The sequence below is a fragment of the Arachis stenosperma genome, chromosome 8 (assembly GCF_014773155.1).
Source record: "Arachis stenosperma cultivar V10309 chromosome 8, arast.V10309.gnm1.PFL2, whole genome shotgun sequence".
Lineage (NCBI taxonomy): Eukaryota > Viridiplantae > Streptophyta > Magnoliopsida > Fabales > Fabaceae > Arachis > Arachis stenosperma.
Window position 1 is genome coordinate 46,938,718 of NC_080384.1, and position 16,437 is coordinate 46,955,154.

Below are 16,437 nucleotides of genomic sequence, written 5' to 3' on the forward strand. Positions count from 1 at the left end.
GCACACGAGCCATACAGCGCGTTGCTTTCGGGCAACGACTTAATTTCAGCGCAATAACGTCTTTGATTCATGTTATGAAGATTCGACAAAATTTTTATGTTGACAATTAAAGGCCTAATACAACCTTGCTCTTTTATTGGGCATGACATCGACTACGTACCACACTGTAGCATAAGCGGAGTTAGAAGAGTGCCATAATATATAAAAAAAAATATTTTATATATTTTATTGAAGAAAAAACCCGGGCTTAAATATGTGAAATGTTACTACACATGAATTTCCTTTGTAGACATGACATGAGGAACCATTATTACATCGGCCGTGTTATAAGTTGCACACATTAATGTACTTGTCAGTATCACCACCAAACGTATCCTTCTCCATTTTATTTATTTATTTATTTTTTTCTATTTACGGTTCATTTTGCTATCCAAAGTGAGTGAGCAACATCAAGAATTCTTCATTTGATTGACCTAAGCTTCTGACTCAAATGCAAATTAAATGGATTCATTCATTGATTCCAGTTAGTTATTAACAGTTGAAGAAGCAGTTAACAGTTGTATCTACTATGGTTTGGTGATGTCTCAAGGCTATTACTCAGAGTCATACCCTTCTTCTTCTTCTTCTGATTCTGGATCTGATATTTCAGATGCTGCTGCTGCTTCAGCTGAACTGAAGCTCTATCGAGCATTCATTTTCTCAGCACCAATATTCTTCACTTTCATTCTTCTCTTCCTCTTTTATGTCTTCTATCTTCGACCCAGAAGGGTTGATTGGTCCTCCCTTAGGATGAGACCCTTTGCTTTTGCTCATGACTCCAACACCAACACCATCTCCACGGTAATAATAACATACATTATTCTTCTATTTGGTACAATTAAAATGGGTACTCACCTTTTGTGTATGTTGTTTTTTGAGGCAGTGGGATATTGGGTTGAAGAAAGAATTGAGAGAGATGCTGCCTATTATTGTGTACAAGGAAAGCTTCTCTGTCAAAGATACCCAGTGAGTTGCTTCAATATTTTTGGGAGTAATTTTCTATGCAAATGATATCTTTATTTTTATTTTCTATTGTAAAAAAGAGCAATAAAGCAAGGGATCCTACTTGAGGGTCACTAATTCCAAGTTATCTTACTTGTAGTAGAAACTAGAAAGTAGAAACAATACTTTAGTATAGGACAATGTTGCAAGGAAATCCTATATGATCCACCATTTTGGGTAATGTAACCAAGATACTTAAATCTCACAACTTGATTATATCTACTTTTAATACCAATTTCTTGTCCAAGCATTAGGCCTTCATTCTGTTTTGTGTTTGGTTGAACTGAAACCGATTTTATCTTTAGCTTTTCTCATCAATGAGATGTTGCAGATGCTCAGTGTGCCTTTTGGACTACCAAGCAGAGGATAAGCTTCAACAGATACCTGCATGTGGCCATACATTTCACATGAGCTGCATTGATCTTTGGCTGTCCAGCCACAGCACCTGCCCTCTCTGCCGCTTGTCCCTATTAGCATCGGCTAAATCTTCAACAGAGCCATCCCACACACAGGTTGATGTAAGTCATTTCAGTAATCCTAAGAGGTCTTGGTCCAAAACTACTTTCTCACATGTAAAATGATATTTTATTTTTTATATTACTAGGCTGATAATGATGTTTATATTTCTCTAATGGAATAAATGAGAAAGAAATATGGCACTTGGATGAAACTTTATAACATGTTCATGTGAGACCATATTAACTGAATTTTCATTCAAATCCACAGATTTATAACATGTTCAAGACATAACATATCATTTGATTGTCAACATTTATGATTAGACTCCATTTAGATGTTGACAATTAAGACCTGGTGCTTCTTAGTGTGAAAAAAAAGAAAATGAGTGTTGATATGGATACTGACAATGGAAACACTTGGACAGGGGCCACAGAGCAATGAGGAAACACAGACAATAGAATCATCAGAGTTGAGAGCTACTAGTCATGTAGAAACCACTGTTTCCCAGAATGTCTCAGGAGAGGTTGCAATTGCCGCTCACTGCATCGATGTTGAAGGACAACATGGACAAAACAATCAGTAGAAGGATGAAGATATCAGAGATTCCTAAGGTAATTTTTTGCCTTCTAGTTACTACATTTGAGGTCCAAGCTTCTAGGTTTGGTGGAGGATCAACACATATACATCAACATCACTATCATGCTTTAACTTTTGTCAGTCTCAGAATTTATGCATCAGTTATGAATCAGCATTTAAAAATAAAAATAAAAATCAAAATAATTCATGTTAATTGTGGTAAAATTTGATTATCATAACGCAGCATCGGAATCAATCATAGATGATCAATAAGATATATATCAAAGTATCAAATTGCTTAAATGGTTTGTTGTAGCAATTTAAAGTCATTCAACTGTAAGTTTAAAACTTTTGAGGAGTTGGTTATTAGAATGGTATCAGTATCACAACCTCTATAGTCAACTAAAGGAGTTTGGTTCTTTCAACCCTCATGAAAAGTTTCTCCAAATAAAAGATTTTGTATAATCTATACATCGTAATATCGTATCCATATAATTCTTGCATAAGATGCTTAGAGAGAAAACCAATCATGAAACTCCACTTAGCTTAAGCTTTGGAAAATGGTTTAGCTAACAAGTGCCTAAATTAAACGTAGCCACTTGCCGCTCATGAAAAATTTTAAAACTTTCCACATAATAAATACATTGAAATCATATCCTTTTGATCTATTTCTACTTTGATAACCTTAACAAGTCTCCTTATGACACTCTTTTACAAAACAAAAATTGTAGATATAAAAAAAGGCTGCAATTTGATTTCTCTACCATAATTCTTTCTTCTCTTTATATCAATATTATTTTTCTCTCCGTCTCATTTAGGTCAGTGATAGTTATTCATTATGATTTATCATTTAAACTTCATCCTATGCATCTATATCAAGTTGATTGTCACTTCTCTTATCAAATCCTTGGAATCCAGATCAATGGCCCTTCAAACTTAGCAATCTACATGCTAGTGACAGCGTATTGCCGTATTCCTTCCAACTTATCTATCGGCATGTGTACAGCATCCTCCGATAAGTACAGCAACAAATGTATTCACACAGTGACACAGCTTTGAGAGCAAATTTGAATTGGCACAATTATTGTAACTTATTGAATACTGAATGAATATTGAAAATATTCTTTCGAAAGGAGAATTGTATATCTTAAAAGATGAGCTTGGATTCGTTTATCTTGATTCAAGAAAACATTCTTAAACTCATTTAGGGAATGTTTGGTCAAATATAACTTATGGTTAAGTGTATTATTAATCACCTAAGCAAACAAGAAGCTAAGCTGTGATCATAATTGTGGACAATCCAATGATGAAGCAGCTTAAGTTGAATGAAGTATGAGTAATAATATAATACACCGGTTCCCAGATCCATTACATGAAACACTAGTATATTATTTACTACTAGAATGATCATATTCTAAGATACTCGGTTCCAATTAACCAAACAACATCTACTGCAGAACTTAAATGTTTGCTATTTTTTAATGGTATAATATTATTTGATCAAGATCAATATGAACGGAATATGCGGTGTCTTGATATCGGTGTTCTCTCTGGAAAATTACATGTTCACTGCCACAGTAAATTCCTCCCCACAGGCACATTTTACCACATGATGGATCTCCTGTAAAGTCAGAGGAATATATGAATGCAGGGGAAAGTATACTTAGGGAATTTTATTTTATGAAGATAATGACAAGTTTAACTAAATATTGCTAAGGATAGGCTAGAACTATTTCATTGCGAATTGCAGGATTACGTATTGTTGAGGGGGTGAAAAAGGTTACATTGCATGTTACATATATTTTACCTTGAGTTTGTCAACTTGTTTCCCCAGAGACTGCAAGTACTCTATTTCTCCAGCTTTGTCAGACATAAGTGCGTTATATTCTTCTTGAAGAACCGTTATATCTGCAGCTTTTAGCTCTAGCTAGTGGAGCTCAATCATTGTGAAGAAAACTTTGAATGAGAGATTTTACAAAATCACTGATTAAAAGCTGTGAAATTATTGACAATCCCACTAAAAAGGAGTAAAGAAAGAGACATTGCTATGATGCACAAGATAATTCAATGGGAGAGATTTCCATATACTTAACATCAACGATTTTTGCTAAATCACATCATTGGATTATCTTGATACATCATAAACTTGACGCATTTAAGGCATACGACATTTCCTAAAAAGAATATACAATATGTAAATTTTTTTCCACCCTCAACCATCTGAAGAGGGGGCGAAAAAATAATTACAGGTCTCAATAACACCAGCGGAATAACAGCCAACCTTAAAATCATTTGTCTTGCATTTCAGATCCTCAATAGCGAGTTTTATCTGAGGTAAAATAGAATATCAATCAAAAGCTCCCAATATGATTTTCTCAAGAGCATTAGGGTATGAAGAAATCCTTATATACTATATAGCCAGCTATAGCTAAATGAGTTACATGTATGCAGCAGCCGCATATAAGACTTTGCACTCAATTTTGATGCTTGGGACCATTTTAGATGGCACTGTTTAAGATATATTGTTTTTCAAAACCATTCATGGCTATTTGAAGTAACTAAAAGGGGATGAATGGTTGCATGAAACTTCATGAAAATAGCTTGAAAATTGGCAGTTCGTTGTGTAAAACTTTATCTGTGAATATTGTGATTAGCCAATTTAAATAGAATGAGACAATATAAAACTAGGAGGCAGCACGAAACTAGAGAAAACAAAAGGCTTAATTGATGAAGCAACACTTTTTTCCACTCACAACCGAGTTCTAATAAAAAGAACATTTGGACTAATGCGTATATGATCAACCACAACAAGTAGAGGGAATTTTGCAAGAAATTAAAAAACTCAAATTCGATGGCACTGACAGCAATTATAGTAAGCACTCCGTGTCCACATATATCCTGTTTTCATTTAGAAAACTGGGCTTCAACGTTGTTCATGGACGATAGGACATCCCAATTGCTCATGGAGGCTATTTTAGAACCGATTTTAAAACTTACAGGGAACAATGTGCAAAATTAAATCAGACTGATAACATATGATATGAAAAACGAAAATGTTATAGAGCAAAAAATAAGTAAAGAACAGGACATAAACTTGAGTGACTAATATCTACTTCACAGCCTAAAAGGAAGCATAATCACCGACCTTGTTGTTCTCCATAAGCATCTTGGATTTTAGATTAAGAATTTCATTAAGCCTTCCTTTAGCTGAATCCAGTTTAGTGATTATGCTCTTCCTTGCATCACTCCCCTGTCATACACAGATAAATTACCAAATTCCACCTCCGTGCAGCATATATCAATGAAAAAAGTAGTCTACCAGGTTCTCCATGATACAGTTACCATCGGCTGCAGCCTTCCCTGCATGTTTATGAAAAGAAAGCTTGGATATCAAATTTATTTATCAACTAAAAAAAAAAAAAGCATGGATGTTCATGGCCTGTAATCCAATGATATTTCCCCTTTTCTTTTCTCGGTTCCGCTACGTTACCAACAGCATATCTGCCAACTTCTGCCAACTTTTATTTATAATTGTATTTCATGGAAGTGTATTCGTGGATGTGTCTAATAAAAATGTCTTTTTTATAACTGTGTTTAATAGAAGTGTCTTTATAGATATATTTTCTGGATGTGTCTCTTTATATATGTATTTAAAATATATTAATTATTAGACACATCTATGAATACACTTCCATAAAACAGAAATATAAATAAGAGTTGGCAGAAGTTGGCAGATAATATATTGGTACCCTATACTTTTCTTTTCTAAAATTAATATAAAATGAACAGATCGACTTTTAGTTCAGAGTTTCAGTCTAGACAAAATAAAGGTCCCTACTCAATACCAAAATACTGATTCTGTTAGGGCAGCAGATAGAGGTAGGTAGTTGTGTGCTGGTTTGAGTTTAAACTGAGCTAACCCATACTTTTTCCTACTGAACCATAGATCTTGTGGCACCAATCACAATGATCACACTAAGTGATAGACACAACAGATTCATATATCAACAAGGCAATTTTCATTAACAGCATGTTACAACTGGTATATCAGAGATTCACAGTAGCCATTCTCATGCGAAGCCAAAACAATGATACTGGTTAAATGATACTCTTGTTTTCTTTCTAATTATACGGGGCAAAAATCTACAATGTCAAGTAGTTCTTGTAATGACTTTATTATATCACCAAAGGTCAAATATCAAACTGGAATTGTAAATGACCAGTCCTTTTGTTTTCATGCTAGTTAAAATTGTCACCAGTTATTTAACTTGTTAACTCAAAGTGTAAAACATTATACAGAAGCATGAGTCATGCCTTTGGTTTTACTTTTCTGTAAATCAACTTTTTCCTTGATCTGCATAAGACAAAAATGATTAGCAGAAACTAACAGGGAAAGTTAATAAAGGGCCTGATAATAAGAGGAAGTGTTATCCCCCTCCCCCCTCAACAAAATATATATATATATATATATAGAGAGAGAGAGAGAGAGAGAGAGAGAGTTTAATTTTCATGTACTGACAGTGTAAAACATTTTACACAGTTGTGCAAGTGCAATCATAACCGTTCTCTTTAATGACCATTCACGCGGTTAGTGTAAAAGGTAGTTATTTTTACTAATGTGGCGTTATGTGATTCGATGCAGTGTAAAAGAGTTTTACACTGACAGTGCATCAAAATTAAATTCTATATATATATATATGTACGAGATAACATTAAATGAGAAATCATACTACCTCATGCTCTTTCAATTTTCTACTAGTCATCTTAGTTCTGTGCCACTCCTGCCAAAGATTTCTCTATTCAGTAATTTTTTTCAACAAACTAAATGAAAGAACTAACGTGAAGTATGACATGGAGAGTCTTCCATCACATGATAGGACCAATGGGACAAAGACGGAAAATAGATTCACTGAGTCCAATAAAAAAGTTCGTTAAAGAAGTGGCTTCATTACACTGAAATCACTCACACTCCAAAATGCCTCCAATGGTACTTTCCTCACTATGGTATGCACTTGACACACTACATGTTTTCAAAGAATCTTAGACGCATATGTTAAGAAGTATCTCTAAACTTTTCTTCAGCCCAGTAGCCAACCACTACCAACACCCAAATATCACATTTATATACTAGCAGATTGGCTTCTAGTTCAAGTGTAAACATATTTATAAAACTTATTATTTCCCTACCCCTTTGATGCCAACAGCTGCTCTGCAATCGTTCAAACATATTACTGAATGCATTGAGCCTGGTGCCCCAAAGGTCATGAGTCGTGTTGAAAAATAAAAGGACCACACAGCCACCCTAAGTCGTGTGAATAAATCACTCAAGGTACACAGTCCTCTGATATCCTATTTATATTCCTAAGTACAAGGTGAAGTACAATAGCACAGGAATTAAAGTGAATAAAAAATGAAATAAGAAATATCAATTATATGCTGACACATATTTGTAGGCATCATTTACGAATAAAGCAGACTAATCAGATCAAACCTGTTGCTTCTGCAATTTGGCGCTCAAGTCCTCCTCAACCTTGGTATAGTAGGCTCTGATGGAGAAAAGAAATTTAGATGGATAACCATCATATGTATAAGAACATTCATTTAGCATCTTTAGTTACCTCTTCTCTGAAAGTTTGGCAGACAACCCAACTTTCTCTTGATGAATAAGTTCCAGGGTCTGTTGGTAGAGTGTCATGAACATGAGCAAAACAGCATAACATATCAGAACTTCATTTTATTTTCCATTTCTCTCTTTTATGTTTTCATTACTATTGAAGTACTAGCCAAAACAAGGGAGAAAAAAAATTCTCCTAAGTATTAACAATCACTACAATATCTCCATATGGTTTTGAGAGTTTTTCCACACAAATTCTTTCTTTTTTATAAAAGAAAAGAAAAGAAATATATCGTTACAGATACAAATCTCTAAGTATTACATTTGAGTTTCATATAACAACTTCACCTTTATGACTTTAAACATAGAGAGAGACACATGAGTTTGTGCATAACTGTGGATAGTATCACATTAACAAACAGAAAACAAGTTTCAGTCCACTAGATCATGAATATAATTTACAACAAAGAACAATGACTAATTCAGTTAGTAAATCAATTAGTTAGCGTACCAAACTTCTCATTTCACTCATTTTTGCAGTGAAACCTTTCGAAAGAAAATTACTGTCCGAATTGCACATCAAATAGCTAGTGCGTTTAATACCACATGAAAAGCCTCCACCTCTACACACGAATTGGTAAGATAGCCAACAAAACAGAAAAAGGCACATCCTTTACCTGTGTAAGCTTGGAGATATCAGATTCCAAAGAGGCAATCTTTTTCTGATTCTCCAATATCTTAGAGCATAGCTCACCCATCACTTTCTTCATTTGTTCAGTATCTTCCTTCGTTCTTTTAACTTCCGATTTCACTACATAAACATTTACATTATATGAAACTGCTTCATAGGAGCGTGTCACACAGTTCATATTTTATCAATTTGAAGTAAATTTCTTGAAGCGATAAATTCATAAACAGTCCTGAAGTTTCGGTTAAAAACTATATAGAATGTGATAATAACTTCTTGAAGCTTTGATTTTAGAGAAAAATTCGGTGAAACAATAACATTGAGAGAGTTTGAAGAAGAGAGACCTGATTCGATATCTTTTTCCATCGTGCGAACGTTGGTGAGTTGCGTTTCCTCTTCTACTGAGATCTTAGCCGCTTGATCCTCCACATCTGAAAATTCAACTTCGGATTTGATCTATGTTCCAATTCAAAATTTTGAAGAAAACTAAAAAGAAAAGAAGCAGCAGAAATTGTTGAAAATATGGATTAGTAATTAGATACCGTTCATTTGAGAGCGCAAAGTCTTCATGCACAGTAAGTACTCCTCCATCTCCTTCACAACCAGAGAGAGAATGATCGATTCGGAGAACGATTTTGGCGGTAAAATCAAGTTTTGAACGGTTATGGCAGTTGAACTGACTCATGTAAAGCGCAAAATTCAGGAATTTATGGAGGGAAAGGGTTTCTAATACATAATATTTCTGATCTCTAAAATAAATCAAATAATAATAAATAATTAAATACAACTCTCCAAAAGTTTTCTCAATTATCAATTTGAAGGTGTCAAAATTAATTCGTTATTCACTTATGTACCATTGCCATAAAAATAAAATATTATAATGTAGTAATTAAAATCTAATTATCACCGTATATAAATTCTTGAATTGCAGATAAAATTACTTTTATAAATTTAAAATTATAAGAACATATAAAATGATAGAAATACCTTAGTTTTTTTTTTAGTTAGACTCTTGTTCGTAAAATTTAACAGATAATTATATAATAAAAATTATAAAATTTAACATATTGCATACAAAAACATAATATATAAATTTAGTAAATGTGCCCGTTACAATTTTAAAACAATACTTGAATAATATTTATGTATCATCGTATGAATTATTATTTGCAAGTAATATTTTCACCTACAAAAATAATATGAAGATTATTCGTGTGAAAACATTTCATTATATAATTTATATACACCATCATTTTCAATCACAACAAAAATATATATTTTTATGGTTGCATCTAAAATGTTTCGGTAAAAAATTTAAATATTAATTTTTTATGGATATAATCCATTGAGATTATTAGATGATAAATCTAAAGGTTGATATTAAAATAATATTATAAAATAATACTTTAAAATCAAAAGATATAACAAATTACTAAACTATTAGATATGTATTTATTGCGAATAGATTATATAATAATTGAGTAATATATAAAAATAAGTTGAGTAAATATTAATAAAGTTTAAATATTAAAGCATATATATATATATATATATATATATATATATATATATATATATATATATATATATATAAAGATCTTTCATTAAATAATATTACTAGAATACTAATTATTTTATAGTAAAATTAATGTTTGTTGAAACGGGACATATTAGTCCATCACAACCAATATAAGCTGGTTGAAACTGCACATCATAGGACTAGATTGTAATTTTTTCTCTCACTTTATGGGTGAAGGAAAAGACAAGTTGCAACTTCACCACGCTCTCCAAACAAAATATTCCACATACAAAATTTTCACTTACATATTATCCTTCTATATATTTTATTATAAATCTTAATGGTTGAAATGATAAAATATTCTGATAAAATACAGTAGTATACGTGAACCGCTTCCTATAATATAATATATATTTTCTTCTTGTATATAAACCATAAATTTGTATATCATTAATCACTTAGTAAAACATCAACCAATGTTGGAACTTGGAAGAGTATTTAAAATTGATCATTTAAGCACTTCATGTTTTAGTTCATACAACTGACAACTCTCACATCCAAGCAGAGTATTAAATGGGTGTTACAAACAACCACTTTTATGTTTTGTTCATTTCTTGGTTTTATCAAGAAGTTCAATGTATCTTTTTGTAACTCCATATTGTTCAATCAAATGCTGTGCCAAATCATCAATTACTCCACCTTGAACCGAAATTTCTTGCCCTTTCTTACCTGCAAGAACATAATTTTATCAAACTTCAGATAAATGCATCAAACGATGCCGAATATTCAGTGTAGATTACTAGATTATATTTGCATTCAAACTATTGTTGATCTCTTATAAGAGTTTCACTGTTTTGCTAAGTCTACCTGCATCTCTGATATACTATCGTCTTCTCCACAATAAATGCTATCCCAACTATTATCTTTAATGCATTCTAGAAAAATAAGGTCAATTATCCAAAGTAACACCATCATCTTTGCAAAATTAAGCTTATTTTGTACTCTTTTACTGTTAACCAATCTTCATAGTGTCGGTCACAGTTACCCGGCTATCCCACACAACATTGATGAAACAAAAATTGAAAAATAATTAGTTCTTGGTTCACCTCTTCCCTACGTACTCAGTCACATCGACACAAAGGTTAGACATTAAAATATGTCAAGAGAATATCAAATTTTCAAGTTTATACATATTAATCCCTGAAATGAAATATACTACAACAAATTAGTCATTGGTTTAAGTCTCATTCATTAATTCTTAACTGAAATGATGATTTGGTTGTCAATTACCATGTTATATCTAATCTGAAAGTTGTTGAAATATATCATTCTAATAATCTCAACACAGATGCACTAATAAAACCCCAAATTTGGTCATTATAGATAAAACCCAAAACCCCAGATTTGAGACTTCAAATCACTGCATTTGTTTTGACATTCCTGAAACAATGCACTTAAAAATTTTCAGGTCCAGAGCATTCATCATCTCCATTAAGAATTGAATGACAAACTTCAATAAAAGGATCAAAGCTTTGCAATGTATTTAACTGAAAATGCTAGTAAATTTTATTAAGTGAGAGTGAAAAATAGTCTAGAAGTTTCAATCATATAAATTTAGTTTGTTTTACAGCCCCTGACCCTCTAAAGCACCAGAGTGCAAAATATTACTTGCAAAGAGAGATCGACTATCAGTCTACTATGTGACTCCAACTAGTGATTCCGACAAATACAATCTTCTACCGGCAAGTACCGGAGTTATGTGCAATGTAATATGCATGATGGGGGAAAAAGAGAGGAAAAAAAGGGGGGGGGGGGTCTTACACAAATTCCGACAAAACCACACACATATGAAGTTGAATTAGGGAAGGAAAAACAGTAAAACCTGTTACCTAATATGCATTTGAAAGATATTCAGATTGCTTGGCTTCAATGAAACTCCTAATGCTAGCTGCATCTCCATATTTGACAACTTTCCCATCCTCCATGTATATGGCCCCATCTGCATATTCTAGTTCTTCCAAACGATGGGTCACCCATAATGCTGTAACTCCTGCAGAGGTATCCAAAGAGTTTCTAACAGCCTTGATAATCCCGACCTTAAAACAAAAACGCAAACAATCTATCAGAAAGTGTAGGTCATACACCAAAACTATCCATATATACTTGAACAATTGTCATTATGAATATATTCAAATCCATGCACGATTCCAGGTTACCGAAACAGACTTGAATAATTAGATGCTACTCACTGGGAAAATTTGGTACATTATTGGATCAATCTACCTAAATTAATTCTTGGATACATTGATCTACGGATGTACCAAATTTTCATTAACGCATATAAAGTATAAAACAGCCAAAATAAACCGTATACTATCTAGTGGAATATATTGCTCTTGCATCAAATCTATCTTATCTCCTGCTGGCGCAGTTACTACTATGAATAGAAGATTCAATTGGAAGCACAAAAACAAATATATTGTAACACAGGCTCTGCCCAATTGGTAAATTCATAGATCACCTGGTCAGTTTCATCTAAGAATGTTGTGAGCTCATCCAACAACAGAACTTTACAAGCTTCTGCTAAAGCACCGGCAATTGCAACCCTCTGCTTCTGACCACCACTCAGAGTTTGGACAGATCTCTTCCCATTGCAACAAAGGGAAAGCTCATTCATTATTAACTCTGATATTTGTTTTAAGGTTAAAGTTCAACTATTTCAACTCAAATACCTTCTCGTAGTCAGAGAGGCCTACAGAATGCAAGGCTCTCGACACCCTAGACCTTACTTCATCATTAGTCAAGCTGAACTTACCAAGACCAAATGCAACATCGGCGTCTACGGTTGGCATCACCACCTGCAACATGTGTAATGCTTCTTGCTTGATGTATTTCCTTATATGCATCATATATATATACATTCAAGTATTGAAATTTCAGGTAATCTTCTCAGTGTACACAAGTTGATAACAACAAAAAAGTGACATTTTTTCCTTTTATTTTATGAATGAAACAGTTTTTTTTTGTACCATCTGTAACTGAAATCTGAACATCAAAATAACATTCAAACATAGTTCAATTATTCAAATTCAAAAGAAAGCACTATTGCCAATAGAGAGAACACTACCATTGATAAGAGCTCAAGAACTAGTAGCACATAGTCAAAATTGAGAGAGAGAGAGAGAGAGAGAAGAGAGAGAGAGAGAGAGAAGAGAGAGAGAGAGAGAGAGAGAGAACATCTGAGAAAGAGAAAAAACCTGATGATCAGGATTTTGAAAAACAAAACTCTTAGGTTCATTCACATGCACTATTCCTGAAGTTGGATTCAATAGACCAGCCAAAATCTGCGACATCAGCTTAAGGTATTACATCACAAGTTGCAAACTATTATCATAAAAATAACAGTCAGTACCTTCAAGAGGGTAGATTTTCCACACCCATTTGGTCCAAGAAGCATCCAAAACTGCCCAGAAGGAATGCGAAACGAACAATCCCTAAGAACAGGCACGACCTTCGCTTGCCTTGTTGCTGTGAACGAGAACTTCAAATTGCAACCTTCAATAGCAATATTATCAGCAGTACCACTGCTTCTGAAAATTCCAAATGCAAAACATTAGCAAAAATGCAACTTTAAAATAAATAAAATAAAATATTGTCATCTAACTATTTGAGAAAAGTCTCAGCTGAAAAAAATGGATTCTAGTTGAACCTGGTGGAGTTGGTAAGAGCAGAGCAGAGAGGAGGAACAAGTTTCTGAGGGAAGTAAGTGAGAGAAGGGAGATTCATAGCATTCTGCTCTTAGTTTTTTTTTTTTCAACTGCACATTCATAATAAGTAGCTGAGTTATAGTCATGGATGAAGTAAATCATATACATGTGAATTGAGCAGAAATAATCATATTTTGAAACAAACAAAAAATCAAACATCAAAATAAGAATCAACCGTCTTAAAATCTACTTTTCAAGTTTGAAACACAAAGAAATTTACTATTCATGGGAATTTAAATTTTTTCCCCTCCTTTACCTTTGTTCTATATATATGTCAAGTTGGGAGTTGGAGCTCTTATTAGTTATTACTCTCACTCTCAGTTTTTCTAATTCAATGTGTTTTTTGCTCATTGCTAGGTTTCGTTGCAAGGAAGGGAGAGAGCAAGGTTCTGGCTTCATTCAAAGGACGCAAGAGGGCAAGGTTCTAGCTTCATTCAAGTGGGGTTGGTCCCCTCTTGCCTTCATTCTTCTCTTTCAGCTTCATTTAGTTTTCTCAATAAAATAATTTTATGCAAAAGCAAAGCCCAACTATCAGACAGGCCAACTAAAAAACACTTCTATATGAGATGGTATGAAAGATGAGACCAAATGGTTTTGCTTACATATTATAAGAAATTAAGTGGATCTAACTTACCCCAAAAGCTAGAGATAAGGATTGCCTCACACTTAGACAATGTGAGACTTGATACATCCCCTCTCACACTTAGACAACGTGAGACGTGATACATCCCCTCACGCTCAAGACTAGACAAGGATTTGCAGCGTGAAGCTTGAGGACGACTTGAATTTCTTTGTGGTGTGAGGGTGACCCAATAACAATTTTTAATTTAGCTCTAATACCATGAAAGAAATTAAGTGGGTCTAACTTACCCCAAAAACCAACTCAAGAGGTAAGGATTGTCTCTCACTTATAAGGACTACCAGGCTTTCAATTTTAGACCATGTGGAACTTGATACATATGCTACATTTTATATTTTAATCTAAGATACTCTCATTCATTTTGTCGTAATATAACTAACAGGGATCAAGCATACAAATCATGGTCTCAGTCACTGGTCAAGGGACAGTGGAGCCAAATTTCCAAGTCGCGTATAATGGTAATACAAAACAAATTCAAAAACCACTTTAGCTACCCAGAAGAACTTTCCAACCTTGACACATTTTCAGAAAAGCAAACTACAGAAATCTAATCAATATAGTTTTAGCGTGCTAGCTAGCAAACATAGTTTTTGATTGCGGTTGGCGGCTCATGGCGGAGAGCAAAAATCTGCCATGGGGTTATGCGGTATGGCGTTGGAGGGAAATGGCCGATAGATTGAAAATACATGCAGAAAATAATGTATGCATAAAAGAATATGCAGAAAAACAGCAAATGCAATAGATTACAAAATCTAATCAATATAAGCAACCTTGTACCTATAAATATGTAACTAATTCAGCAAACTCAACATAAAATTCAACAAATAAACACAACATTAAGTCACTAGACACGAAATAACGTAACATATAAGGGTTTAAATGCTATATTTTTAACTAAGAAATGAACTATCTTACTTGACTAGTTCTCTTGAAATAGACATAGTGACTGAAATGAGTGAGAGAATAAGAGAAGTTCAAAGTAGAGAGGGGACGGGAGTCACGGGACGGAAGAGAGGAACGAACCCGGGAAATAGAAAGTATTGAACAGGAACAGAAACAGAGAGTATCCAATCTGAAGTGGAGAAAGAGGAGGGACGACCGGCGGATGCGGCGGCGATGCTGTCGACGGCAGACGGCTTCTTCCTCGAGCAGCAATAAACACAGCACTATCCTCGAATCAGTTGAGATCCAAATAATTTATAATTTATCTAAAGGTTCAAATTAAAAACAATATATAAAACAATTTTATATCAGTATAAAACAATTTTTAAACGTGCATCTAATCAAATAATACTACATTATTAAAAATAACTACTATTTTTATTAACCATAAATTAAACTCTTATATATAACAAAAAATATTTTATAAAAAAAATTGAATACTAACTTTCTTCGTATTTTCATTATAAAATACAAATTAAAAAATTATATAATATACGGTATGTAAAACAGTTTTATATACTTATTCAAAATCACATAAGGAAACATCAATATTATTTTTTACATCAATGAAATAAATAATCATAAAAAAATAATATAATTAAATAATTATATAAAAATAAATATAAAATATTTATACTATTAGTATATTAAAATAAAATCTTTTTTAATATTCGCATAATAATTTTATATTTTTAATGAGGCAATGTTACGACTTGTGACATGTTAGCACTAAAATTCTGAGAATCGAACCGATTATCAAACCGTTTTAGTTATTAGTTCATTAATTTATTGGTTCAATCGGTTTGACTGTAATTCAATTGAAAAAATTATTTATAATAAAATAATAAATATAAATATAATAAATACACTAAAATATAATTATAATCTAATATAAATTTTAAAATATCATCCAAATTAAAAGTATTACATAAACTACACATTATAATCTCATTCAGATACAAACTCAAAAGTCAAATAATAAAAAAAATAATCAAACATAAAATGCCAACATCTAAATTTGTCAACAACTAAACATAAACTGCCATATTTTGTAAACATGAAGCAGAACCACCAAACAACCTCCACCATTCAACTACAAGGTACAATCTCATAACCATGCTATCAGATATCAAATTAAGAAAATGAAAGCATAAAATATGTGTATAGATACATGGCCGCAATCACACTACT

The 16,437-nt window shown here is 32.9% G+C and overlaps 3 protein-coding genes across 4 annotated transcripts; 1 reads left to right on the plus strand and 2 right to left on the minus strand.

Moving 5' to 3' along the window:
• Window positions 1–301: 301 nt before the first annotated feature.
• LOC130946514 (RING-H2 finger protein ATL7-like) lies at window positions 302–3,332 on the plus strand. Its single transcript, XM_057875278.1, has 5 exons — window positions 302–840; window positions 923–1,005; window positions 1,373–1,559; window positions 1,925–2,111; window positions 2,995–3,332. Exons 1-4 carry the CDS (start codon window positions 580–582, stop codon window positions 2,081–2,083), a joined length of 690 nt encoding a protein of 229 aa, XP_057731261.1. The 5' UTR covers window positions 302–579; the 3' UTR covers window positions 2,084–2,111; window positions 2,995–3,332.
• Window positions 3,333–3,439: 107 nt separating this feature from the next.
• On the minus strand, window positions 3,440–9,037 carry LOC130946078 (uncharacterized). Its single transcript, XM_057874761.1, has 13 exons — window positions 8,921–9,037; window positions 8,723–8,809; window positions 8,368–8,501; window positions 7,695–7,753; window positions 7,568–7,622; window positions 6,810–6,857; window positions 6,374–6,430; window positions 5,997–6,051; window positions 5,396–5,436; window positions 5,222–5,326; window positions 4,358–4,405; window positions 3,884–4,003; window positions 3,440–3,697 (listed from the first exon to the last, which is right to left on the minus strand). The coding sequence occupies exons 1-13, from the start codon at window positions 8,967–8,969 to the stop codon at window positions 3,635–3,637; spliced, it is 921 nt and encodes a 306-aa protein (XP_057730744.1). The 5' UTR covers window positions 8,970–9,037; the 3' UTR covers window positions 3,440–3,634.
• Window positions 9,038–10,338: 1,301 nt separating this feature from the next.
• Window positions 10,339–15,496, minus strand: LOC130943820 (ABC transporter I family member 10-like). 2 transcript variants are annotated; one of them, XM_057871848.1, is made up of 8 exons: window positions 15,220–15,496; window positions 13,607–13,714; window positions 13,310–13,487; window positions 13,155–13,241; window positions 12,713–12,755; window positions 12,419–12,582; window positions 11,787–11,993; window positions 10,339–10,626 (listed from the first exon to the last, which is right to left on the minus strand). In XM_057871848.1, the coding sequence occupies exons 2-7, from the start codon at window positions 13,681–13,683 to the stop codon at window positions 11,787–11,789; spliced, it is 756 nt and encodes a 251-aa protein (XP_057727831.1). In that variant the 5' UTR covers window positions 13,684–13,714; window positions 15,220–15,496; the 3' UTR covers window positions 10,339–10,626. The 2 variants fall into 2 exon arrangements, with proteins under 2 accessions (XP_057727831.1, XP_057727830.1); XM_057871847.1 differs by lacking the exon at window positions 15,220–15,496 and having other exon boundaries at window positions 10,344–10,626; window positions 12,419–12,541; window positions 12,630–12,755; window positions 13,607–13,720.
• Between the last annotated feature and the right edge of the window lie 941 nt (window positions 15,497–16,437).